The sequence below is a fragment of the Prionailurus bengalensis genome, chromosome D1 (assembly GCF_016509475.1).
Source record: "Prionailurus bengalensis isolate Pbe53 chromosome D1, Fcat_Pben_1.1_paternal_pri, whole genome shotgun sequence".
NCBI classification, from domain to species: Eukaryota; Metazoa; Chordata; class Mammalia; order Carnivora; family Felidae; genus Prionailurus; species Prionailurus bengalensis.
The window spans coordinates 105,479,382-105,503,421 of NC_057346.1; the positions used below are offsets into that span (position 1 = coordinate 105,479,382).

General features: G+C 54.2%; 2 protein-coding genes across 3 annotated transcripts; one reads left to right on the forward strand and one right to left on the reverse strand.

The window, feature by feature from the left end:
* Positions 1–582: 582 nt before the first annotated feature.
* PRPF19 (pre-mRNA processing factor 19) lies at positions 583–11,125 on the reverse strand. Its single transcript, XM_043581271.1, has 16 exons — positions 10,846–11,125; positions 9,010–9,159; positions 8,747–8,823; positions 7,874–8,015; positions 7,717–7,790; positions 7,535–7,597; positions 6,634–6,675; positions 6,435–6,509; positions 6,035–6,110; positions 5,764–5,873; positions 4,301–4,456; positions 4,107–4,176; positions 3,791–3,876; positions 3,286–3,456; positions 3,037–3,142; positions 583–1,104 (listed from the first exon to the last, which is right to left on the reverse strand). Exons 1-16 carry the CDS (start codon positions 10,862–10,864, stop codon positions 1,007–1,009), a joined length of 1,515 nt encoding a protein of 504 aa, XP_043437206.1. The 5' UTR covers positions 10,865–11,125; the 3' UTR covers positions 583–1,006.
* Positions 11,126–15,282: 4,157 nt separating this feature from the next.
* On the forward strand, positions 15,283–23,794 carry TMEM109 (transmembrane protein 109). 2 transcript variants are annotated; one of them, XM_043581272.1, is made up of 4 exons: positions 15,283–15,694; positions 20,434–20,666; positions 21,568–21,670; positions 22,129–23,794. In XM_043581272.1, the coding sequence occupies exons 2-4, from the start codon at positions 20,442–20,444 to the stop codon at positions 22,518–22,520; spliced, it is 720 nt and encodes a 239-aa protein (XP_043437207.1). In that variant the 5' UTR covers positions 15,283–15,694; positions 20,434–20,441; the 3' UTR covers positions 22,521–23,794. The 2 variants fall into 2 exon arrangements, with proteins under 2 accessions (XP_043437207.1, XP_043437208.1); XM_043581273.1 differs by having other exon boundaries at positions 15,564–15,760.
* The last annotated feature ends 246 nt before the right edge of the window (positions 23,795–24,040 follow it).

Sequence of the window (24,040 nt, forward strand, 5' to 3'; positions counted from 1 at the left end):
CACACACCCTGGCCTCCCTCCTGCCCCTCCCCGGGCCTTGTTCACTCCCCCTGGGAAACCTGGCCTCCTGGCAGCACCCTTCCCCCGCTTTTAGGTCCTAAGCAAGAAGACTGTAAGCTTCTTTATCATGCAAGAGAGGCCACCCAACCTTCAGTGGCAAGAATCCTACTCTCACCCCCTACAGCAGCCTTCACCTTCACTATCTGATCTTCCATGTTTATTTATGCTCTGGAGGTCTCCCCTGGAATCAGCTCTACTTCAAACATTCAAAAGCCAGAGCTTGGAATGTCTGATTTAAGCCAGCCTGGGACAGGTTTCACAGCCCCCACAGCGGAGGGAGTCCTTCCTGGATGCTCACAGTTCCTCACCAGCAAGAAAAGGCTGTTTCTCCCTCCCTTCTGGGCTGCTGTGGAAGCCAGTCCCACAAAGAAAAGATGTGGCGGTGCCAGTGACAGGAGATCCTCTGAAACCCAAGGTCAACAAGGCCTGCAGGGGCATGAAAGAATCCTTCTGGCAAACGTGCTTCCTCCCCCTGACCGTCCCGGCTTAAGGCTCCTTTTATAGACACACACAGGAAGGTGCTAGGTTTATTGTTTTCTTTTTTTAATGAAACTAAATCACTGCTTACAAAAACCTGCAAGAGCCCTCATGCCCATCCCTTCACACGTCCCTTGGCTCGGCCTCTCCCCATCTCCCAGGAACTGGAACACTCCACGAACGCCATGAGGGGAGAGGCCCTGGGCTCCGACCCGAGCCTTCAGAGAGTGACAGTTCTACCTCCCATGATCCTTCCTGTCAGGCCTGGAGGTTGCATGGATGAGGGTGGCCCCCGCCGCCGTGACTCTCAGGTCACCACCCGGACCAGAGTGAAATGATGTGAATGTCCCGCCCCAGAGATCCCCCCCCCCCCCCCCGCTAGTCTCTCCCCTTCCTCCCCCCACCCCCCACCCTAATTCTACCCCTCTACTGAGATGAGGCCCAGCTCCCAGATCAGAAGGGCCAGGGCCTACAGGCTGTAGAACTTGAGGCTCCTGTCCATGCCCGTCGAAGCGATGAACTTGGCGTGGTGCCCAAAGGCCACCCCTGTGGTCAGGCCGCTATGCTCTGAGGAGAGAGACGAGAGGCAAAGGTGAGAAGGCTTCTCCCCCTCGGGTCTGCGTGCGGATCCTGACGATCTACTCCCAGTCTGTCCAGCCCTCCCTGGGTCAGTGCTCGCTACTTCCCAGTGGACTCACGCTGCCGAGAGCAGGGCGCTAGTCCAGCCTGCATGACATCCATCCCCAGGGCCTTACTCGGCGCCTGGCACACAGCGACAACTCAGGTTTTTGTTGTGGGGTGAGTGAACAGAGGAACGTCACTCCTCCTTGCCTGAGCTTTTGGGGCAACTGCAATTCTGCGCAGTTCAAGTCCTAGAACTGACTGGGAGCCGGCAGAGGGCGCGACAGACCAAGCAGACATGGTCTTGTTCTTCCACTTCTCACCACCTTATTTTTAAAAATTGGGCTGAGTTTTCAGTTCGCTTTAAAACCTCAGTCCTCAGCTGACTCGTATTTATTTATAGCATATATTTAGTTCCAACTCCTTGCTTATGTTATAATCGGAACCGTCCGTTAGCTTGTCCTAGCTCAGGGGGTTCCGACTTAGGAAGCCTGGGCCCCCGGCACAGGGCAGGGCTGTAGCAAGGGCAGAAGGGGCTGAGTGACGTGCCTTGCTGGATTGGGGTAGTTCAGGAGCATCAGAGCAAACTCCTTGAAGGCTTAGGACAACGCCTGGAGCCCCCACTGCAGAGCCCAGGCTGTGCTTCCGGCCCACTGCTGCACCCCGCTCAACTCCGAAACACCGGAGCCCAACGAAGGGTTCCAGTTAGGCCTGGGCACCCCCGGAACACACACACCGAGCCGGGCTCAGGAGAACACGGGGGTGGGAGAAGCATCTTGGGTCTTGCCCACAACGTGCTAATGAGGATGAGAATTTCATCAACAAAGACAGCTAACAGCTGCCATTCACTCAGCACCCAAGTGTGCAGCAGGCACTCTGTCACCACGCAAGCCATTTCTGTGTCACCAGCTGGCACCATCTGCAAAGCAGCGCCAATGTGACCATTTTAAAAAATGAAAAAGCTACGGCTCTCAAAGAGGACGTCACGTGCCCAGGGCCACGCAACTATCAGGAGGTTAGTAGCCCTACTATCCGCAGTCTCAGCATTTTATGCTTTTCTTCTCTGACATTTACAATCGCAATTAAGTAGGGGCGCCTGGGTGGCCTCAGTCGGTTGAAGTGTCCACTCCTGACTTCGGATCAGGTCATGATCTCACAGTGGTGGGATCCAGCCCCGTGTCGGACTCCGTGCTAAGCGTGGAGCCTGCGAAGGATCCTCTCTCCTCGCGCTCTGCCCCTCCCCCGCTTGCACCCCCACAAGCGCTCTCTCCCCCAAAATAAATGAACTTCAGAAACCAATTGCAATCAAGTAATTATTTGTGAACTCATCCCACATCTACCCTCCTAAACTGACTGGAAATTCCATCAGTGCAAAACCTGGATCTTAGTCACTGCTCCAATCCCACAGAAGACAAAGACACAATGCTGAACAATGGCAAATCCAAAACAACCGTGCCAAACACGGTTCTAATTATTTATGCACGTGTGTACGTGTGTGAGTACACAGCTATTTCATCTGTTTATACGTTTATGTGCATAAACATGACTTCATACATATATATCTATATATATATAAAAACTCAGCTAAACCTCACACACTCACCGCACTGAGTATGCCCTATTATCGTTCCCCAGAGAGACTAAGTAACTTGTCCAACGACGCACAGCTTGCAGGGGTAGAGCCAGCCTTTAAAGCCCAGAAGTCTGACTCCTGAGTGCAGTTTCTTAGCCACTGAACTTATCGCCTCAGGAAGGGATTAAAAGCTGCCTAGGCAAACTCAGGCCTACTCCCTGGAAATTCCTAACCTCGTGGTATTTACCCTCTTCCTTCTGGGCCAGGACACTCGGAAACCTCAGGATCCCAGAGTCAGACCCTACCTGTGAAATGAAGGATCTCTGTCCACTGCTTACAGATGTAGATCTGGACGTCTGTGCCCCCAAGGGCCAGGTAGGTACCACTCTGATCGAAGATCAGTGACTTCACCTGCCAGAACCAGGAGAGAGGTCACACGAGAACAGAAATTATGGGACAATTAGGGATGTGCAGAAGCAGTTTAGACTGATTCACTGAAGAATCAACAAGTGAGGAGAGGCAACCGACAGAGCTGGGGAAGGGAGGGGGCGCACCTCAAAATTGTTATCCAGCTGCAGTGTCTTAAAGTTCTTAAGTTTGCGCAGATCCCAGAGCTTCACAGAGGAGTCATCAGCCGCCGTAGCCAGATAATAGCCATTCTCTGAGAAGGCAATGCTGGTGATGGGGCCCGAGTGGCCAGGGAAGTTGGCCACGTTGGTGCGCTCCTACAGGTGGAGGACGAGTGGTACAACGTCACCCACTGGTCACGACCCGGAGAAAATGGGGAGTTCGCCAGATGCCTACCTCTGAGCCATCCTCCACCGTCCTTTAGGGAAGGACAACTAACAGGAATCGCAGAGGTAGATGGCCCAGCCCAAGACCCCGGGCCACATCCATCACATCACACACAGGCGCGCGCGCGCACACACACACACACGCACGCACAGCCACCGTGTCTCTGCCCTTGGGACACCCAAGGGCCGGGTGCACTGGCACTTATCACACCGCATAGTCACGAGCTCACACCCTGGGCCTCAGATGGAGGCTGCCATATCCCACCTTCAAGTCCCAGATCTTGATCTGCGAGTCCATGGTGCCTGTTCCGAAGATGAGTCCATCAGGGTGGAACTGTGCACAGGTGAGAGCTGTGGGGGAGGGACAGGGAGCTGTGGTCAGAGCCCACGGGAGAGGCCGGCACAGCAAAAGGGGCCTCTCTTCACATTGTTCACCGTGCCCGGTACAACGCCTGGCACCCGGCCGGCACTGGTGGTAAATAAATCTTAAGAACAAAGAAGCAAATGATTAAGTAAAACACATAAATAAATGATAAGCAGCCAAAGGACAGACAGAGCCCAGCGCCTCTATGACAACTTACAGCAGCCAGAGGTCTCATCTGTCACCTTGGTGAGCACACGCCCTGTCTGGATGTCAGAGAAGGCCCAGTACTGAAAAAATAGAGACAGCGAGCCAGTAAGAAAGTGGGTGCCCAACAGGAAGGTGTTCCCTCCTCCCCGGATGTTCAAGCTTGGAGACCAGCAGGCCTCTGCAGGGTCTGGGCTGGGACCGCACCTGGTCATCGGAGGAGCTCAGGAGATAGTCCCCAGTGGCATGGAGGCTGAGGCCCGTCACTGCGCTCTCATGGGCCCGAACAACCTGCACACAAGAGGCATTCGGGACCGACCAGATCCTGATAGTAGCATCTGGGGAGGCAGAAAACACCAGCTCCTAAAAGGAAAACCAAGAGGCAAAATATCAGAGGCAGAAGAGATCGACCCCAACAGTCTTACAACAGGGGGGTGGGGATGGCCATGAGCCCAACAACTGCTTCTCTTTCAGGCCTGTCCTGCCCAGAACCATCCACCCAACTGGTGATGCGTGAGAGCCAATGGTAAACGCCATTTAAAATGGTAACTCAAACAGCACTGGCCTAGAAGAGAAGGCTTCACTGTCTAGTGGTGAGAAGGGTAACTGTAGCAGAGAGCAATCTCCCACGCCCTGTTTCTAGTACCAGAGAGAGAAAGGTGACCGGTGCAACTGAGGAACTGAGTTTTTTTTATTTTAGTTTATTTCACTCTGTTCAAATAGACACATGTAGCTAGCTAATGGCTACGGTCAGGAACCGCGTACTTCTGAACAGCAGAGGGTCTGCAAGGGCCTATTTTGCTGCGTCACAGACTCCAGGATTTCAGGAGCAAGTTAATCCTCAGAAGGATTTGGGGCAGAGAGAGAACTTCCACCGTGTACACACACCAATTATTTGGGTTAGGACATTAAACACTATAAGGTAAAAACAACTACCATCTTTCATCGACACGATTTCCTAAGAGAAACAACTTATCAACACCTGGCCGCAGGAAAGGAGTGCCTCCCATTTTAAAAACATTTAGTTTTATGAAAAATCCACAGTATTCACCTATTTCTAATTTCCTTAAGGGACAGGGAAGAGGCTAATTGGGAAGCACAGACCCAGCCACAATCCTACAGTCTTAGACCCAAACCGTCCCAGACCTAAAGACTCCAATCCCACAATGTCACTAATCTGGTCGAAAGGCTGCCTGTACCCTCTAAACCAGCAACTCCATCAATTTTAGCCCGCACCATGTTCAATGGTTGATGTCAAGGTCCCCCCGACCCCGCAGGACCATGGGAATGTGGACGCACCTGTCCTTCCCAGATACACTAAGATTTTGCTCAGCTTTGTTTTCCATAGTTTGTACTACAAACACTACAGGACTTTCTTCCTTTTCCTAACATGCCACGTGCCTATGAGTCTGCTTGTTCCAGCTCTCATTTCCTCCCTTTCCCTGGGCTGAAGGCCACTGCTTCAGGGGCTTCTGCATGGAGGACAGGGCAACCCACGGCTGTAAACAAAGGCCTTGAAGGGCCCACTCTGGACGCTCAGTGCTCCTCCTCGGGCCCACTTCACTTCGCAAGGACACGGCACGGCGCTGGGTGACTGGGTCTGCAACCCTAAACCACCGAAACCAGGGCGCAGGAATGAGGGACCCAGGGTGACTGGCAGGACCCTTTACCTGGGAAGGGTGGAACACCACACTGGTGACTTTCTTGGTATGGCCTTTGAGGGTGGCCAGGATTTGCTCAGAACTCTTGTCGAAGACGACAACATTTTTATCCGCCCCTCCTGGAAAGGACCCAAACGAGATCCAACAGTGAGTCATGCCCACCCGCATCCCTCGGCTGAAGACGGTACTTTTGCAACCCCAGGCCCATGCAGAGGACAGGAGCGTGCCCCTACCCTGCCGCCCGCCCCGCCTCGGCCCGCGGGGCCAGACCGGCTCTCACCAGTGAGGATCTTGTTGGTGTCGGCAGGGCAGAGGTCCAGGGCGAGGATCCCAGGAATGCTGGCACTGTGCAAGCCCTGAGCGGAGGGCGCGACACCAAACCCAGTCACGGCCGAACCGAGGCCAGCCACGAAGCCACGCAACGCCCCCACTTCCACCCCGGGCCCAGGGGAACAAGAGTGACTTCTGTTCCTTATCCGCTGTGCTTGGCCTTCTGCCTGGAGGCGGCACGTCCCTCGCCGCACTACTGGGAAAGCCAGCCCCGGGCAAGAAGACAAGCCCTGGGACGCAGTGGCCGGGGCCCCCAGGCAGCTCTACAGCCCCCCCGCCCCCCCACGCTGGCCCGCCCACCCCAGCAACAGCTGCAGCGCCTCCCAGTTAGCGGGGACCTGGCCACTCACCACGTGGGATGCCACCTGCCGGTATTTGCTCAGCTCCTCCGGCTTCACCAGCTCCTCAGGCACAGTCTTCCCTCTCTGAGAAAAAGGAAAAGCGCCCCCCACAAAAGCAGCAGTGAGTGCAGGATTCGGCGAGCCCCCTTTCCCCTGAGGCGCCAGCCGCCTCCACCGGCCAGCCCTCTCCTGGCTCCGGAGGACTCACCTTCTTACGCTCCGTGGTCAGCACGGTGGCCTTGTCTTGGAGCTGGGGAAGAGAGGGGAACAGGCACAACGTGAGACCAAGCACTCTGCCAGGCCAGCGGCACGCCGCACGCCGGTCACATCTAGGCCTTCACAAGTGGCACCCACACCTGCGATCTGCCAAGTTCTGTGCTAAAGGCTCACGTGCATTATCTCCGCTTACTTTCCCCCCACTGATGAGGGGGTGTGATGACCTTACTTCACACAGGAGGACACTGAGCCTCAGGGGAGTGAGGTCACTTGCCCAAGGCCTCAGAGGGGACAAATGGCTGAGTGAGCACCTGAGCCAGCAGTGCAGGGCTCCCAGACCCAGTTCACACGTGTGTACCAGGAGGTTGCAAGCTGAGCAGGGAAAGTGCTCGGACAAGACACAAACGAGCAGCTCCGACAAAAGGAGAGGCCGTGAGTACGACAGAGGCGCTGGCCCTGGAATCGGGCCCGCTCGGCCTCTTGGGAGCCTGCCTTTGAATCCGAGCCTCAGATTCTCCATCTATCCTGTCTCCCTCGAAAACGTGTAACAAAGCGTTCTACGACCTGAAAGAACCCCGATAACAGTAAGAGCTCCAAGCTGCACTACCAGTAACTACAATCTTGTAAATTCCATGAGCCTAGAAAATAGACACCGTTTACTCTCGGTCTGGAAGGGAAACGGGACATGGAGTCGGTTGAGTCGGCCCAAGGTCCTGGGCTTGTCAGCGGTGACCTCAGAGCACGAACGCAGGCAGTACGGGCCGAGCCCGCACTCAGCACCACTCTGCCGAGCCGCACACGGAGCGGTGTTTCTAGTCACACCGCACTCAAGGCAGACGGCAGGGGGCACCGAGGGCTGACCCATCCCCACCAAGTGACCTCCAGCAACTCACCTTCTGGATAATCTCGGGGGTCATTCCCACCAGCTCGCCCAAATCCATCGGCTCGCCTGCACCCTGAAGACAAGAGAGGTAGAGGTGAGGAGGGCACAGAACGCCAAAGACTCCTGCAGGAGAGCGGCGTGAGACCACACACACCAGGGGCTGCTGACGGGCGGGGAGGGGTGGACACTCACCGCGACACTCGGCTGCGAGCTCGGCACGGCCTGGGGCACGATGAGACCGGCCTGGGGTTTCAGGGTAGCCAGAGCTGGGAGAGAAGAACATGTTAGAAACGGGGGATTACAAAGCAGGACCGGCCCAGAGGGGGGAGTGGCGGGGCGGAGGCTGCACCTTCTCGGGCAGCAGTAACTTCCTTGGTGAGACGGGCAATGACACGGCAGGCGGCGTCGTGCTGGTAGAGCGCGTGGGACAGCTCCTGGCGGGTCGTCTGCAGCTGCTGGCGCAGAGTGAAGCTGTGCAGCATGACTGCATCCTGGGGGGAGGGACACGCCACCGTGAGGGGTGGGGAGGGTCAGGGAGCACCCAGCAGGAGAGGCCAGGTTAGGAGGACACGGCCTCCTCCTTCCACGGCCGGGACCGTGCATGCGCTGGCAGCCGCTCCGGAGCTCCCGCCCCACGCCAACACGGGGCGCCGAGAGGAGTGGCAGCCGGCTCTCTCCCACCCCCGTCTCCACAGATTTACTGGCAAATCTCAGTGCCACGCGGCCGCCCCCCACCCCGTGTCGGGGTAATAACGCCACTGCCGACATTTAGGACTGCGCTCATTGTGTCGGGTGCCGTGCAAGACGGTTGCTCAAGACGTATTCATTCCTTCATCTTGCAGAGCACCTACTAAGTACCAGGTGCTGCTCCTGGCGCTGCGGATACACCCACAAATGAGACAAGTCCGTGATGTCACGAGGGTGACACTCTAACCTTATTCTAATTCTCCCCAAACCCGGAGAGATCGGCCCAAGTTCTTGTCACGGTCAGGAAACCCAGCATTCACATCGGAGTGAGGTGCCCAAGGACACGTGGCAAGTGAGCAAGGGAGCTAAACCGGGACTCCGGACCTGTGCGACTTCGACAACCGGCCACCGCCTCCTCCATGATCGTCCTGCCCCTCCAAACAAAACACGAGGCTCCGTCCTTCCCACCCGAGTCCTAGTGCCGTGGTCCACCCTCCTCAAGTAGGGAGCCGTCGGTTCCCTTCCAGGGACTCACCCACTCATCCTGCAAGGCTTTCAGGATGGCTGGGATGCTGGTGGCGGAGGGAGGCTTGGGCCGGATGGGGTGAGCAACTGCCAAGAGAGGGAGAGTGGATGCGAAGAACCGTAAGGCGGGGACAATTCCTCTCCCCGTCCCCCCCCTCCCCCTTCAGCCTGCGTGAACAGAGCACTATCTCCCTCTCTGGGGGCCGGCGCCACCTCCCACCCTGTCAAGCTTGGAGTTACAACAGCCCTGGACGGAGGCCAGCCGCCGGGCACCTTTGATGTCGATGAGCTGCTCCTCGGACAGGGGCTGGTTGTTGATGGGGTCTGTGCCATTCTCCGCAATATACTTCTCAATGAGCCGCCGCTCATAAACATGATTAGAGACAGGGGACACGCATGGGTGCTCGGGCACTTCGTTGGAGACTGTGGAGAAAAGGCAGGCAGTGAGCTTGGGGTGGTGAAAGGGACCTTGGGACAAGGGGATGCCTCACAGGCTACTGGCCCCAACAAAACATGTCCCCACACTGAACAGAAAGCAGGACGTGACAACCAGTTTTGTAGCGCCCCCGTATCTGTACGGCTACACGACTAGCTTCTCCATCGCTCTCCTGACAGGCAGTCAACAAATGATTCTGCGCGACTACGATGTGTCACGCACCTACAGAGCAGTCGATAATCCCCACCCATCTCCGTTTGGAACAAAGATGCTTCGGCACCCATTATGCTCTATGACACAGATACAGACGGCCACTCAAATCTCTACCTAGAGCCTCGGTGGATTAATAGACAAAGAAATCACACAGCAACGTGACAAGCGTTATAACAAGAAGAAACATTTACGTGGTGTTTATCAGGTGCCACGCATGACTGTAAACACTTTCCGTTGATTAACTCATCCTCACAACCCCCAACAGAGGTATCATTTACATGCCGGCCCCAGTAGACGATGCACCCCTTGAGGATAGGGATTATGGCTGGTCTCTGACTTCCAGTACAATGCAGATGCCCAGCAGGCACCCAGTAAACATCTCGTGTAAACATCTAAACGAAGGATGGTGCTGGGAATGGGGGTGGGGGGTGGGGGGGGAACCTTCCGCAAGACTGAGAGGGGACAACCAGCGAGAAAACACTCTGCAAGCTGCAATTTCTTCAATATGAAAGATTCCTTTTTCTAGCCCTCATTTCCCTTCCTCCCTGTTTTTGGATTAATGGAGGGGTTCCGAGAAGAGCAGGGCGGGGAGGAGGGGGGGGCGGCTGGAGAGCTGGAAGCAAACAGAGAAAGGGATGATCTCGTAACCTGACGGAACAATGAGAATGCAAAACCGATGCGCGCCGCATTAAAATACCAAAAGGAAAGGCTGCGCAAGGCATGAAAAAGGCATGGATTCAGGGGGCAGAGAAACTAGCCCCACCGCCCATGCGACACTCTCCTTGAGCCTTGCATCCTCATCTGTAAAACCCGGATCGTCACATCTGTTCTGGAGAATTCTTGTGAGAATAAAATGAGATCACAGACTTGGAAGCGGGGCGTAGACCAAAAGGCTTTATAAATGTGCGCTGTGTTTGGTGGCCGTGCAGCCTGAGGCTGGGAGCCAGGGGCCTGGATTCCAGCCCTGTCACTGCCTCCAACTCACTGTGTGACCTTCGCAAACTGCAGAATCTCTGACTACCCGCGCGGGACCTGCGGCGTCAGCCCGTGCAAATGAATGCCCTCTTTCCACAGATGAGGAAACTGAGGACCAGAGCCTGCGCCAGATCACAAAGCCAATCGGGAAGGGAGGTCCTGCACAAGCCCGATTCCTACACCACAGCTGTCTCCCTGCACCAAGCTCCCTCCATCCAGGCCTCAGTTCACTGCGTAAACGAGGTGGCTGGCCTCAGTGACGTCTGCGACAATAAACTTGAGGCGTTATGTAAACTGTGAAGCGCTGCGCAAATGCACCCCACGCTGAGGAGGAGGAGGACCCCCGCGCTGACAAGCCGCCGCCCTGCCCCCCGGGAGCCCTGCTGTCGCCTCCGCCCCGACCCCGGCACCGCAGCGGGCCGCAGCTCCTCCCGCTCCGCGCTCCGGCCCCCTGCGACCCGCGATCGGCCGCAGCCGACACTCACTCGAGCAGATCAGGGACATGGCGCCGTCGCTGCGCTCCGAGGCGCCTGGCACCGGGCTCCGGGATTCGCTTCTGCGCCGCCGCGGGCCGCTTCCGGTCCCCCGCTGTTTCCGGGACGCTCCGCGGCTGGCGGGGAGCGGCCCCGCCGAGCGATGCTCGCGTAGAGCTTCACGTGGGGCTGCGGCCGGTCGCGCGCCTCAGCCTCCAGCACCTAACGGAAACTGCCCTTTCCCACAATGCAGCCGGGCAGGAAAGGGCCCGCCAGGGAATACTCGGCCATTTCCGGACAGGCTCGGCTCCTTCCGTAAAGCGCTCCCGGGGGCGGACACGAAGTCGGAACTACACTTCCCACAATGCAGTGGGAATTTAAAGCCAATGCGAGGAACGAGGTTTTGTCGAGACCGGCGCTGCGCTGGTCCGTGGGACCGTGGTCTCGCAAACTTCTTAGCGTATGAGAATTTCCTGACGAACTTGTTAAAATGCATATTCCCGGGGTCTGCCTTAGACAGTATGTATTTTCAGGGCGTACTCCACGTGATTCTGAGGCAGGTGTATCTAGGACTGCCCTTTGAAAGTCACTGCTAGGTGACCGGGGAAGAAAGCGCGGATACAGAGGGATAGAGAAACTAGCACTGGCTAAGAAATGGTTCTGGTCCTGCCCCTACTACCAATTCGCGCTGTGATCTTGGGCAAGTCATCACCTTTTCGGCCCCTTTCCTGCACGACTTAGCTAGGCTGGAAGAGCTCAGATCTGTCGGTTCTAAGTGGATACCTGTAAGATAAGATTAAGGAATCATGTACAGAACACGTGGTGTGGACTATAAGGGATCCAGACAAAGCAGGACAGACGGGTGTGATCAGTGAAGTCTTCTTGGCTGAAAAGGTGTGAATGAGCTGGATTTTGACAGGTGGGCAATATTCAGATAGAAGAGAGCAGAGGGCATCCCAAGAGGAGGAAGAGCACGCACACAGGCTTGGAGAGAAGCACGGCTGCAGGTATATAGGGCAGTAAGGCATAGTGGTCAAGAGCATGGACTCTGAAGCCAGCCTGTGGGTGCTCTAATCCCAGCTCACCCAGCTAGCAAACTGTATGACATTCTCTCCTTAATTTCCTCATCTGTAAAATAACAAAGGTTGAACTAACTCACAGTGTTGTTGTAAGGAGTTAATATTAAAAAGTGCTTTGTACTTTGACACATAATAAGTACGATACACGCGTTCATGTTTGTTATCATTATCCCTGAAGCCAAGCAAGATCGTCCAAACCACTATTATCTCTCCCTTGCAGCAGTAAAATAGCAGCCTAATTGGTCTTGTTTCCAGCCTAGCCTCCTTCTAATCCACTTTTTATAGAACAGCCAGTGATCCCCTTTCCATGAAAAATCTATTTCTGCTATTCCTCAGGCTTTTCATTCATTCAACAAATATTGATTGGGTGCCTCTGTGCCAGACTCTGCTCTGGTAACTGGAGACACAAATGGTGATGGCGAACAAGGTTTCTGCTGTCTTGGAGCTTACGTTCTTTGGGGGAGGGGGGTGGCATAGACAATCAACTCTAAGAAGAAAATTCCAGAGAGTGGTAAGGGCCAAGAATAACACAAATCAGAGAAAGACGGATGGGAAGTGGTGTGGATGGGAGAGATGGGCTGCATTACGAGGGGTATTCAGGGAGGGCATGTCTGAGGAGGTGACATTTTTGCTGAGACCTGAATGAGGGAGAGTATCCCTGGCAGAGAAAACTGGCCCCCAGGTCCTGTACCATCTAGCCCCTACTGACCTCCACCACCTAATCTTCTCTCCAGCTTCCCTTTCAAGTCCTCAAACTTACTCCCTCTGGCTGGTTTCACTACTTGTGCCTGGCACACCTCCCTCCTCTCTCCTCCCCTCCTATTGCCTCCAAAGGAAACTTCAATCTCATTTTAAATGGCACTTCCTCTGGAGCCTTTTTCTTGACCCTTGACTCAAGTTCAGTCCCCCACAGTACCCTGTAATTCTCCAAGCTATTCTGGTAGCTATAATCACTTACTTATATCATTGTTTACAAGTATCTGTTTGATATCTGTGTTCTCCACTAGACGGCAAGTGCTGTGATATCAGGAACCGTCATTGTTCTGGTCACCGTTGTTCCTCAGAGTCTAACACAGCCCCTGACACACAGCAGGAACTTCATAACTGTCCTTGGTTGAATGACAGGCTGCCCGTCAAGCCAAGCATCCTGCATCTTTGGATGTGGTAGGAAATAAAATGGATCCTTTCAGGCAGGGCCTTGAACCAGAGGCAGTTAGACTTGGGGCTGGCAGCTGACCAGCAGCTGACCTGGTCACTTCCAAAAGATTCCTCTGGAAGACACTTACTGGACGGGTTGGAGGAGGACAGACTGGAGAAAGAGAGAGCCAGTAACGATCCTTACTGAGTGCCTACCGTGTGCCAGGAAGGCACACTACTAGGTCTTAGAGATACCACTGTGAGCAGAGGCAGAGCTATCCCTATATTGGAGAACTTACGGCTATAGCTGAAGAATGGAGAAAACAGGGAATCCTTTCAAGCCTTGTGAATTTCAAAGGCTAGAAAGGATATAGGGAAATTGATTTTGGAGTAAATATTACAGATAAGAACTTGATCCCAGATTCCTCCCCACTCCCCCCAATCTCCACCTCCCACAAAGGAGGTAAAGATCCCCTAGGCAGGGAAGGAAGACACAGAAAAAAAAGAAAGAAAGAAAGAAAGAAAGAAAGAAAGAAAGAAAGAAAGAAAGAAAGAAAGAAAGAAAGAAAGAAAAGAAGGGGGGGGATATATACATAGCTGTAGGTGGATCCTGGAGAAAGGAACTCTATACACCCTAGGCCATGGCTGTTGCTACTTGGGAATTAAAGGGACATATTGGCCAACAACCCAGAAAAGCTCCATTTCCCAGGTAGATGTAGTGGCAGCCTGTGTGGAAAAGTAACAGAAGAGCAGGTAAGACAATGCAGTTAACTGACAGTGAGGATTAGATGACTGCCCCTACCCTCTGCCCCCACACTTTGGCCCCATGTGAATTTTCCAGTGTGTACACTCTGAAGACTAAGGGTGGGAAGAACTGAGATTATTTCTTCTTCTTTTTTTATGTTTATTATTTTTGAGAGAGAGAGGGAGACAGAGTGCGTGTTGGGGAGGAACACAGACACAAAGAGACCCCGAACCCAAAGCAGGCTCCAGGCTCTGAGCTGTCAGCACAGAGCCCAATGCGGGGCTTGAACTCACCAACCTGAAGTAGGACGCTTAACTGACTGAGCCACCCAGGCACCTGTCTGAGATTATTTCTACTGCTCAGATAGAAAAGGTTTGAAAAGAAAGTGATTTGTCATGGAGGGCGGCGGGGGGGGGGGGAGTTACATTTTTTAAATGTTTATTTTTGAGAGAGAGAGAGAGAGAGAGAGAGAGAGAGAGAGCGAGCCGGGTAGGAGCAGAGAGAGGGAGAGAATCTAAAGCAGGCTCCACGCTCTGAGGTGTCAGCACAGAGCTGACATGGGGCTCAAACCCCTGAACTGCAAGATCGTGACCTGAGCCGAAGTTGGACACTTAACCAACTGAGCCACCCAGGTGCCCCAAAATGTTACATTTCTTGCACAGGAGTCTGGGAGATTGGCAGTCCTTACAGATCAGAAACATCTCACAAGCAAATGTAAAATTGCAACTGTTAGAAAAGCTACAAGGTGAGGCCCAGGGTGCTGCTAGAGCCTGTTCTGGAAGAGACCCTTAGCTGATGCAGGGAGTAATGAGGGTCCAGAGGAAGATGGCTGCAGCTGAGAAACATCCAAAGGAAAGAAACAACTGGAGGAGAGGACAGGCTGGTTGCTGCTGAGTTGTGTAGTGTGGGAAGACAGAATTGGAAGACTGATTCAGGGAGGACATGAAAAGAGTTCTGTTTTAGAGTGTTGAGTTTCAGGAAGTGTTTTAACACCGAAGGGGAGGTTACCTGTGGCAGCCAGTGTCAGAGAGGCAACTTGGGTGGGTGTTTTTTGGGTTTTTTTTTCAATGTTGGCTCTTGGTACTTCATGGTTATCTCCACACCCCACTGTGAAGTGAAATGGTATTTTAGGACCTTCTAGGACTGGATAGTAAAGATGAAACAGCTGAGGTCAAGAGGGATGAAGAAAAAAAGTGCCTAGAATCACAAACCAGCCAAGGGATCACTCACAATCTTGCTTTTGTGTGTGTGGAAATGGGGTCTGGAAGTTGGCTCCTTTCCTTCTCTATAACTGAATGAACATTCGAGAGCCATCAGCAGGGTTCGGGTGCGTAACTGCTCTCAGAGGGGGCGGACGCATCTTTCCAGAGCTGGTACCTCTTACTGCTCCCCTAATACCTTTTTCCTTTGTGCCTTTTTAGCGCGAAAGTTCCTCAAAAAGACCAGGTGCCGCTTGGTTAGAACTACATTTCCCACAATGCCCGGGAGGTACTGGGTAGCTTGAAACTACGTGGACCGAAATGCTGAGGGCTTGAAGAGACGGCCCGGCTTCGACTCCGAATTTCAAAGATTCAGTTTACTTACTGCACAGCTCAGATATAGCCGCTTCTTCCCCCTTTCCTGCCAGAAACTTCCGTTCCCAGCTCGAACTTCTGATCCCACTCTTTTTGGTGGGAACGCTCGGTGGGGGTGGACAGTGGGGGGGAGAAACGTGATCAAGAGGGTAGGGCGCATGCGCCCACGGCACGGTGTTTGGGCGGGGAGGAGGACCGGCAGGTCCCCGGGCTCCTCCCGCCTTGCGCGTGCGCAGACGATAAACCAACGCCCCGGAGTTGAGGCGCGGGTTTGGTGGCGCGTTTTAGCGAAGTCGCACGTGAAGGGCAGTAGTGGCCGGAGCCCGGTGAGTGCCAGTCGAGACCGGGGCTCGGGGACAGAACGCGGGCCGGGGAGGCGGCAGCCGCTGCAGGTGGGAGCAGGGCGGAGTCGCGAGGCCTGGCGGACACGGGTGGGGAGGGGTCCGACGGCCCCCAGCGGGGGAAACAAACGGGGGATCCGAATCCTCGTTGCTATGCAACAGGGGGCGTCGTTACTAGGTAACAGGGGAGGCACGCGTTTCCGGGGTGAAGAGGGTTCGGAGCGCGGCTCAGAGGTCCGGCAGGGGCGGGGCGGCTGTCAGGCTGGGGTAGGAGGCTAGCGCTGAGCCGGTCGCCCCCGCCCCATGGCCCAGCTTCCCGCGGCCTCGCTTTGAGCCCCTTGGGGTATCCCGAGCCCCTTGGGGTACCTCGAACCCCTGGGCCGCGCCGCGTCCCTTGCCAGCGACGCCACCCAGCAGGGCTTGGCAGGGGACTTGCTGTTCGAAATAGCACATGCGACTGACACCCTGTCTGGGGGGAGGCTGGGCCCTGGGGAGGAAGCTGCCCCTTTGCCCGTCGCCCTGCCCCCAAACAGTTGCTGGGCAGCAGCTGCCAGGGGTTTAGCGGGGGCTGCCCCCACCTGCCGGGACGCTGACTTCATTTTCCTCAGTGGCAGCTTCGCCCCGTCAAGGAGCTTCCTTTCGACGCAGCTGTGCTGCTCCGGCGGCCGCTGCGTATTTGGATCAACTTTAAAATAAGCCTCTTCTCCCCGCTTCTCCCTTGCTACCTTGGCGAGTTTCTAATATTCATTTAACAAGCATCCATTAGTCATCGTTCTGCGCTAGGCACTGGGGATTCCAAAAAAAGTGAAGTTCAACCCGAGGCGCGGGAAGTCTAATGGGGAGGCCGGCATGTAAACCTGCTGAATTATGCTACAATGTAATGAGCGGTGTATTGGCAGTTTGTGAACGGCAACATTCCTACTGACGCTTAAGGTTTAGAAAGTTCTTGCAGAAACACGTAATAATTCTTAAGCCTGCTTAACCCCATTTGACACTGAGGAGACTGAAACTCAGGTTAAGTCATAGGCATAAGGCGGTGGCTTCTAGTTTGTGGCAGAATGGAGCCTGGGAGGGAAGTCTAGGTTCCTACGCGCACTGCCACACTTTAGAGACTTTGCCTAGAATAGACTTTTTCCTTTGCTGCTGATCATTTCTGGCAGCTGTCTGGTTATGCATCAGAAATCCTCAAGGGGCTCTACAAACAAAATCCTGAGCCCCTATTTGGGAGCGTCTAAGATGGCCCCGATTGGGACAGACATCCTTGCTTGAACAGGCTCCACAGACTTTTCTGCTGGGCGACCAGAGCCGAGAACCACTGCTCCACTGGGGCAGCTCTGAGCAATGATGGGGGAAATCAGGGCCAGCAGAGGGCACTAAGTCAGCTGCCCCTCCTGCCACGTAGTGATTCATGGTGGGAAAGAAAGCTATCCTGAGGAAGGAGCCTTGGCAGGGGGTGTAGGGACTGCCCCACCCTGCCCTCTTGGCAAACCACAGCTAAACATATAGTGCCTTCTCACTACCATAGTTAAGTGGAGCAGTTTCCCCAGCTGAGCCGGGTTCTCTTGGCCCTGCCCGAGCCATCTTCCAGGTACCTGGACAGAAGTGGCAGGGCTGGCCCCAATCTTTTGCTGTCCTCATACCTCTTGGTACAAAACCATGTGCCGCAGGTGGGTCAGCTCCTGGCGGGACTCCGCATCTCCTCTCACTTTGAGCTCATTCATACTTGGTGGAACTCTTAAGTGCCTTCAGAGCCCTGTGTTTCTGAGGCAGCACAGGGGTTGGAACAAGCAGAAGGGCGAGATTTAGATCCTGGGTTCCGGAGGCAAGTCTCACCCAGTTCAGCCGTGCGAGCTTGAACAACTCCCCTGACCTCTCTAAGCCATAGTTTTCTGAGTAAAATGTAGAATAGCAGTACCTTGTAAGATTGTTGGAAGAGTTCAGTGAGATCGCGAAGTAACCGGCATTTTGTAAATTATAAAGCACCACACACGTGCAAGAAATAAACGTCTATGCTTAACATCATTCACATACACGCTGAACTGGGGCAGATGGCTGCTTGTATGTGTGAATATGAACACACATACACACACACACACACACACAATTTGTTGAGTGCCACTATTTGAGGCCAGACACTGCAGGAGGTGAATATATTTAAGACCTACTTCCTCTCAGAGCTCAAGGCTGCTCCGGCTCTTGACTGCCATGGTTTCTCTTTATGAAAAGTATTTGGTTGGGCCGCAGTGAGGAGGTGTGATGACAGTGAGTCTGGTTCTTGCTGTGCAGAAAGAACCTGGGAGACATGAGAAGGGATCCTGTTAAATAAAACAATTTGAAGAAACGGACCAGCCAGTGATCTTCAGTCTCATCTGCAAAGGGCACCCTCTAGAATCCTGTTAGATTTGGTTTCTGGTGCACTTCGGAAGGTCAGCTGGGGAGCCAGTGATGGCCTCACTGTGGAGGGTTTATTCCAAGGTCCCCCAGCTCCTGTTGACTGAGGCAGATGTCTGCTTGAAAGTCGAGGCTGGCACAGAATGCAGGAGGCCGCCATGGGGGGAGCAGCTCACATCACCCTGACCTTCTAGAACCGAGGAGACGACATCTGATCCCTCCTGGTGGAGGTCCTTGGATATAGGATCCAACCTAAGATAGCAACCCTGCTCTTTAAGTCCCCAGTGTGGTTATGACCCAGATAGCTCAGGAACTGACCTGTGCTTCCCTCCTGTCTGACCACTGGCAGGCAGGAACCATCTGGTTCTTGATTTCTGCCAAAGAGGGGAGAAGAGTAAAAGCCTTCCCAGCCTGAGGCCGCTCCACATGAATGCATGTTTTTGCAGCCCTGCTTGATTCCACAGACCTCAAGAGGAACTCAGGGCAGGTGTTTCTGGGCCAGAAAGTGCCCCGGATAGGATATTTTTATAACTCTTTCTTGGACTCTTCTCCTTTCTACAAAGTAAGAATCCCTCTCCACCCTGATGGCTCTGATTTCTGGGTAACTCCCAGAGTGATCTGGTAACCTGCAAAAACTTCAAACGCCTGGCTGCTCCTACATCAGGGGCATGGCTTAGCCTCTGATCATTGGGTCTGAATCATGGAAAACTCCCTGGAGCTACAGGTTCATTTCTGACCCTGGGAGAGAACAGGGGATTTGCTGGTGCTGTTTGACATGTCTCAAGCACAGTGGTAAACAGCGAACTTGCAAACATTTTTTTTGGCTGGTCCACACCTGCTTCAATGAATCTGTGCTTGTTGGGTCTTAACTTGCCTGTGGCATCATATTACAGATGAGCTCAGAGTACAAAACACAAAGTGGGTAAGTGAATTGTCACCAGGAGTCATTCACGGAGATGATTGCTAGATGCCAAGTTTATTTTAGCCCATGAATAATCTATTGTGTGACTCTCCAAATCCCTTTTTTTTTTTTTGAGTGAGCGAGCGAGTACTCTTGAGTGAGCAGGTGAGAGGCAGAGGGAGAGGGAGAGAGAGAATCTTAGGCAGGCTCCATGCCCAGCACGGAGCCCAACTCGGGATCTATCTCACAACTGTGAGATCATGACCTGAGCCGAAATCAAGAGTCAGACGCTTAACTGACTGAGCCATCCAGGCGCCCCCTAAATCACTTTTGAAACTGACTTCAGAGATGATACGGCAGGGCAGTATGTGTGAGGGGTCTGATATCGGACGCACCTGGGTTCAAATCCTGGCTTCCCCCCACCCACCCCCCCCCCCTTATTGCTTATCCTACCTCAGTTTCTTCTTCAGTAAAATGGAGAACAGTAACAATGCCTACCTGATGGTGGTGATTGTATGAGATAGGGGGCACATGGTTAGCTTTTTATTAATAATATCTTTCCCTAAAGGCTGTGCTCTAACCCTTTGCCTACATTGGGGGCTGGGGAGTTGATCGAGGTCATTCTGTGTCAGTGGGTCTCAGCTCAGCACAGCGAAATTACCGGGGAGCTTTTGCAGGTTCAAGCCTAAACCACTCCCAGACAGTGACACCAGAAAGTCTGAACTTGGGACGGAGGCATCAATAGTTTGTGAAGCTCCCCGGTGGCTCCAAAGAGCAGCCACAGTTGAGATCCACGGTGTTAACCTTCTCTCCCAAATAAGTGTGCGATTTGGAAGCAGAAGCCTGGCTTCAAACCCTGACCTTTCTACTTAGCCCAGTGACCTGGGGCAGTGCCTAACCCCTGAGTCTGTTTCTTCTCATCTGTTACCAGTAGGAGGTTAATACCACCTCCTGTGATGGTCCTGCAGGGCAGGAGGCATATATGCAGTTTTCTCTTGCTTGAGCACATACCTGAGCACTTCTCTCTACATCTTTACATGGCAGGAATCTTATTTGTGTGCTATTTCCTAAGTTGTTTTTTATGTCTGCTTGATCTTAAGTAGATGATAACCTCCCTGGGGACAAAGCCTTATATTTGTTTTATGCCCGTAACACCTAAGACCCAGAGACGGGCCTTGAGATTTTTAGAACTGGAACAATCCTAGATCTGGTCTCCCCTAAGGCGTTGGAGAGTACTTGCCGGTTAACGAACGAACGTGCAAGTGGTAAAGAATGTGAAAGAGGAACCAGGGAATCAAAAGGTCATGCTCAGCTGAAGTTAAAAGGCCCACTTCTGCCTTTCTCGGCTAACAGGGTGGGGGTAGAGGAGGGCATTCGGGGGTGTCTGTGCCCGTTCTGGCGCTCCGCTCACCCTGTGCTGCTCTCCCAACAGACTCAGCCATGGCAGGCCCACCGCGGGGCAAGCATGTGTTCAAAGTCATCCTGACGGTCCTGGTGGCCCTCATCCTCCTCCACTCGGCATCATCCCAGTCCCACGCAGACTTCGTGCCACCAGGCCAGCAGAAGAGGGAGGCCCCGGTTGATCTCTTGAGCCAGATAGGTCGATCTGTGCGGGGAACGCTGGAGGCCTGGCTCGGGCCAGAGACCATTCACCTGGTTTCAGAGGTAAGGAAGGTGCTTCCTGCTGTGACTACACACACCGAAGAAAGACAAAGGAGGAGACGTTCATGGCCACCCCGTCTTGGGTCCACATCCTCTCTGTGTCATAATCCCTGCTGCAGAGAGCCCCACATTGTACAAGATGCAGCCAGAGAGTTCCCGCGTTTTCGCACTCCCATTGTTCGATTCCTACCCTAGGGCCTGTAGCTCTCCTGAAATTTCCCTTATTCCTGCCCTCTCTTGTCAGAAAGACGAGGAAACGGGCCAGTCCTTATAAACCCATGTCACTGGATGATGACAGAGTCTGCCTTTGGTCTAAATCTGACCGAAAGTCTTAAATTGGCAAAATGTCAAGACCTGAAAATTCCTTCCCCTCTAGAGGTAGAGGTAGGCCTGACTCAGGGGCTTAAGGCAGAGCTGTCTTTGCCAGCTAATGACATCCTAGGTGTGGCATCACATGCTTTTGATAGGTCATTCTAAACACTTGAGATGATCATTTATAAAATCCATAATCCAGTAGACCCGAGGGACTCCTCCTTCGTTGAAACATCCTAGCCCTTCACAGATGTTGCTTCCACGACTTCATGATTCCGTGGGAGGACCCCAGTTCTACAGGGTGACAACTATAGAGATTTGATGACCACCCCCTCCCCTCCATACACACACACATTCACCTACTACCATCACCAAAATATTCTAGCAAATCGGTTGAATTAGGGCCCAGATGTCCTGAGTTCCAGTTTTGGAAGGAGACACAGCCTGCTGTCCAGGCTTGGTTCGCAAACCTCTGGCTGAGAAGGAGGTGAGGGACGTTCCCTCCTGGCCTTGCCTGCTCAGTGGTTGGAGGCTTAAAGGAGAAGGGCATGATTGATTATAAGCTTATCTCCTTGCCCTGCTCTTTCCACAGACCTTGTCTCAGGTGATGTGGGCCATCTCATCAGCCATCTCGGTGGCCTTCTTCGCGCTGTCTGGGATTGCTGCGCAGCTGCTGAATGCCTTGGGGCTAGATGGTGAGTGGCAGAGTACTGGTTCGGTCCCCTGGAGCTTAGCCTGTCACCTCCTATTTGTGGGAGCTTATCTTTTCAGGGCGCAGACTTTTCCCCAGGTGCTTAACCCCTGCCAGGTGTCGCCAGAGGCAAACATAAGAGCAGGCTAACGGTTGCCCCTACTTACCAGGTGTTTGCTTCCTGTCTGGCTAAGCCATAGTATCTCATTTAATTGTTACCCGCGGCCCAGAGCATCACTCCCATTTTGCAGATGAACCGGGTTTCAGGCGAGGGAAGTAATCTGCCCCCAGCCAGCAGGAACAGGAGCTGACTGACATTCAAGCTCCTACCTTTGTGACCCTGTGGGGAAGGATTTTTCCTTTGCAGGGAGTTTTAGCTCCTTTTTTGGTTCTCCCCCCCGCCCCCCACCCCGTGCCCTCACCACTCCAGATTGGCTGATTCTGTGGTTCTCCCTCTTCCAGGAGATCACCTCACCCAGGGCCTGAAGCTCAGCCCCAGCCAGGTCCAGACCTTCCTGCTGTGGGGAGCAGGGGCCCTAGTTGTCTATTGGCTTCTGTCCCTGCTCCTTGGCTTGGTGTTGGCCTTGCTGGGGCGGATCCTGTGGGGCCTGAAGCTTGTCCTCTTCCTGGCCGGCTTTGTGGCCCTGGTGAGGTCAGTGCCCGACCCTTCCACCCGGGCCTTGCTCCTCCTGGCCTTGCTGACCCTCTACGCCTTGCTGAGCCGGCTCACTGGCACCCGGGCCTCAGGGGCCCAACTGGAGGCCAAGGTTCGAGGCCTGGAGCGCCAGGTGGAGGAGCTGCGCTGGCGACAGAGGCGGGCGGCCAAGGGGCCCCGGGGTGTGGAGGAGGAGTGAGGGGGCGCCGGGACAAGGCCTTCTGCGTCGTCCTCGTCGCACCAAAGAGCTGCACTGCTTCTGGATCGCACAGCCCTCCTTCCAGTACCCTGCCCCTTTCCTGCCCCGTCTCTGAACTGTCAGAACCTTCCTGTCTTCACCAGACCCCCCACCCCCGGCTGAGAAAGAGGAAGACCATTCCCCACGCGGGTCCCCGGGGGCCCTGCCTTCTGAGGTTCTCTGTCTGGGATTGGGTTCTCTGTCTGTCTCTTAACCCTCTTGCTGCTCCCAGCCTGCCTCAGTCGGGGCAGGTTGGAACGGCCTCCCCGTGGCTTGTGCGTCTGCTCTCAGTGAACATCACTGCCCCTGGTCTCCTGTGACTCAGCTGGCTCCCCTCCGCTGCTGCCTTGCCTTCCTCCTGATGCTCTCCTAGCTCCTCCTTTGCCAAGTCCCCAGGCTTCCTTCCTCGTGTGTCTCCTTCCGGCCCTGCGCTCCACCCAAACCACAATCCCTCCAGGCATGCTCTTCATTGCCTAGCTCTGGGGAAGAGGCAGGGCATGTGGGACCTGAGGGGAAGGCAAGGGGGAAGTTCCCACCCGGGGCTGGGAGCAAGGATGTACATGGAGTCTGTTCTAAGTGCCTTAATCCGAGCCAGCAGGGCCCTTTGCCTGCCCGCCACTGTACTGTATGTAGGAAAGTGCACTGTGGCTGCTTTGTGTCAAGAAGAGAGTTTTCCCTCTCAGATTCTTGATTCCCCTTCAGCCAAAGCAAAAGGTGACTGCTTCATAGGCCTGTGCCTGCAAGTTGGACCCTGCGGTGGCCATCAGATCCCCTGTGGGGATTTCAGAGACACTGGAGGAGAAAGGAGGACTCACCTGTCTGCCCAGCTCCAGACGGTTCTCCACCCCTCCCTCTCCCTCCACTCCTGCCACTAAGGACTTGCCGATCAGGGTCCACCCTGGTGGCCCCGGAGGCGTGCGGAGCAGACACACTAGAGCCGCACATCGGGGCCTCTTCCCTTCACAAGCTCTGAGAGGGGCAGCGTGAGCCTGCTACCCGAGCCCTCTCCTCCAGGGCTCTCATTCTTCCTCTCTGAGGTTCCGGGGGAGGTGGGTGTCCTCCGCCAGGCCCAGCACGTGATGTGAAGAATGAATTAAACTCCCAGTTCTTAACTGTTAAGGTTTGATGTGGAATCACCGCTGCAGTGAGATATATTTTTATCAGCGCTTGGTTGGTTTTAAATAAAATGCACGCTATTTTATTATCTTGTTCCATATAAAATGTATTTACTCAAAGTCTGGATTGCTTTCATTACTCCCTCGGGCTAAATCCATTCCTGTAGAGCCCCTCCATGTTCTTGACTTGTCCCTGCAGGGGCAGTGTGAAGCTGGTAGAGAAGGAGGGAGGGGAGGGGGGCAAAACAGAATTGTTAGTACTGGGTACCCTTCCCTCGTGGACCATTCCTTCCTGAGGAAGGCATGCGCCCTTTACAAAACTTCCGGGAACTGACCAACCGCGTGGATGTGGGGGAGGGCCATGAA

Coding starts and splice junctions, on each gene's coding strand:
- PRPF19 (XM_043581271.1), bottom strand. Junction 8,824..9,009: donor GCAGCTCATCGACATCAAAG/GTGCCCGGCGGC, acceptor CTCTCTTGGCAG/TTGCTCACCCCATCCGGCCC. Junction 8,016..8,746: donor AAGCCTTGCAGGATGAGTGG/GTGAGTCCCTGG, acceptor CCCTCCCCCCAG/GATGCAGTCATGCTGCACAG.
- TMEM109 (XM_043581272.1), top strand. CDS start 20,442: ATGGCAGGCCCACCGCGGGGCAAGCATGTGTTCAAAGTCATCCTGACG. Junction 20,667..21,567: donor CCATTCACCTGGTTTCAGAG/GTAAGGAAGGTG, acceptor CTCTTTCCACAG/ACCTTGTCTCAGGTGATGTG. Junction 21,671..22,128: donor GAATGCCTTGGGGCTAGATG/GTGAGTGGCAGA, acceptor TCCCTCTTCCAG/GAGATCACCTCACCCAGGGC.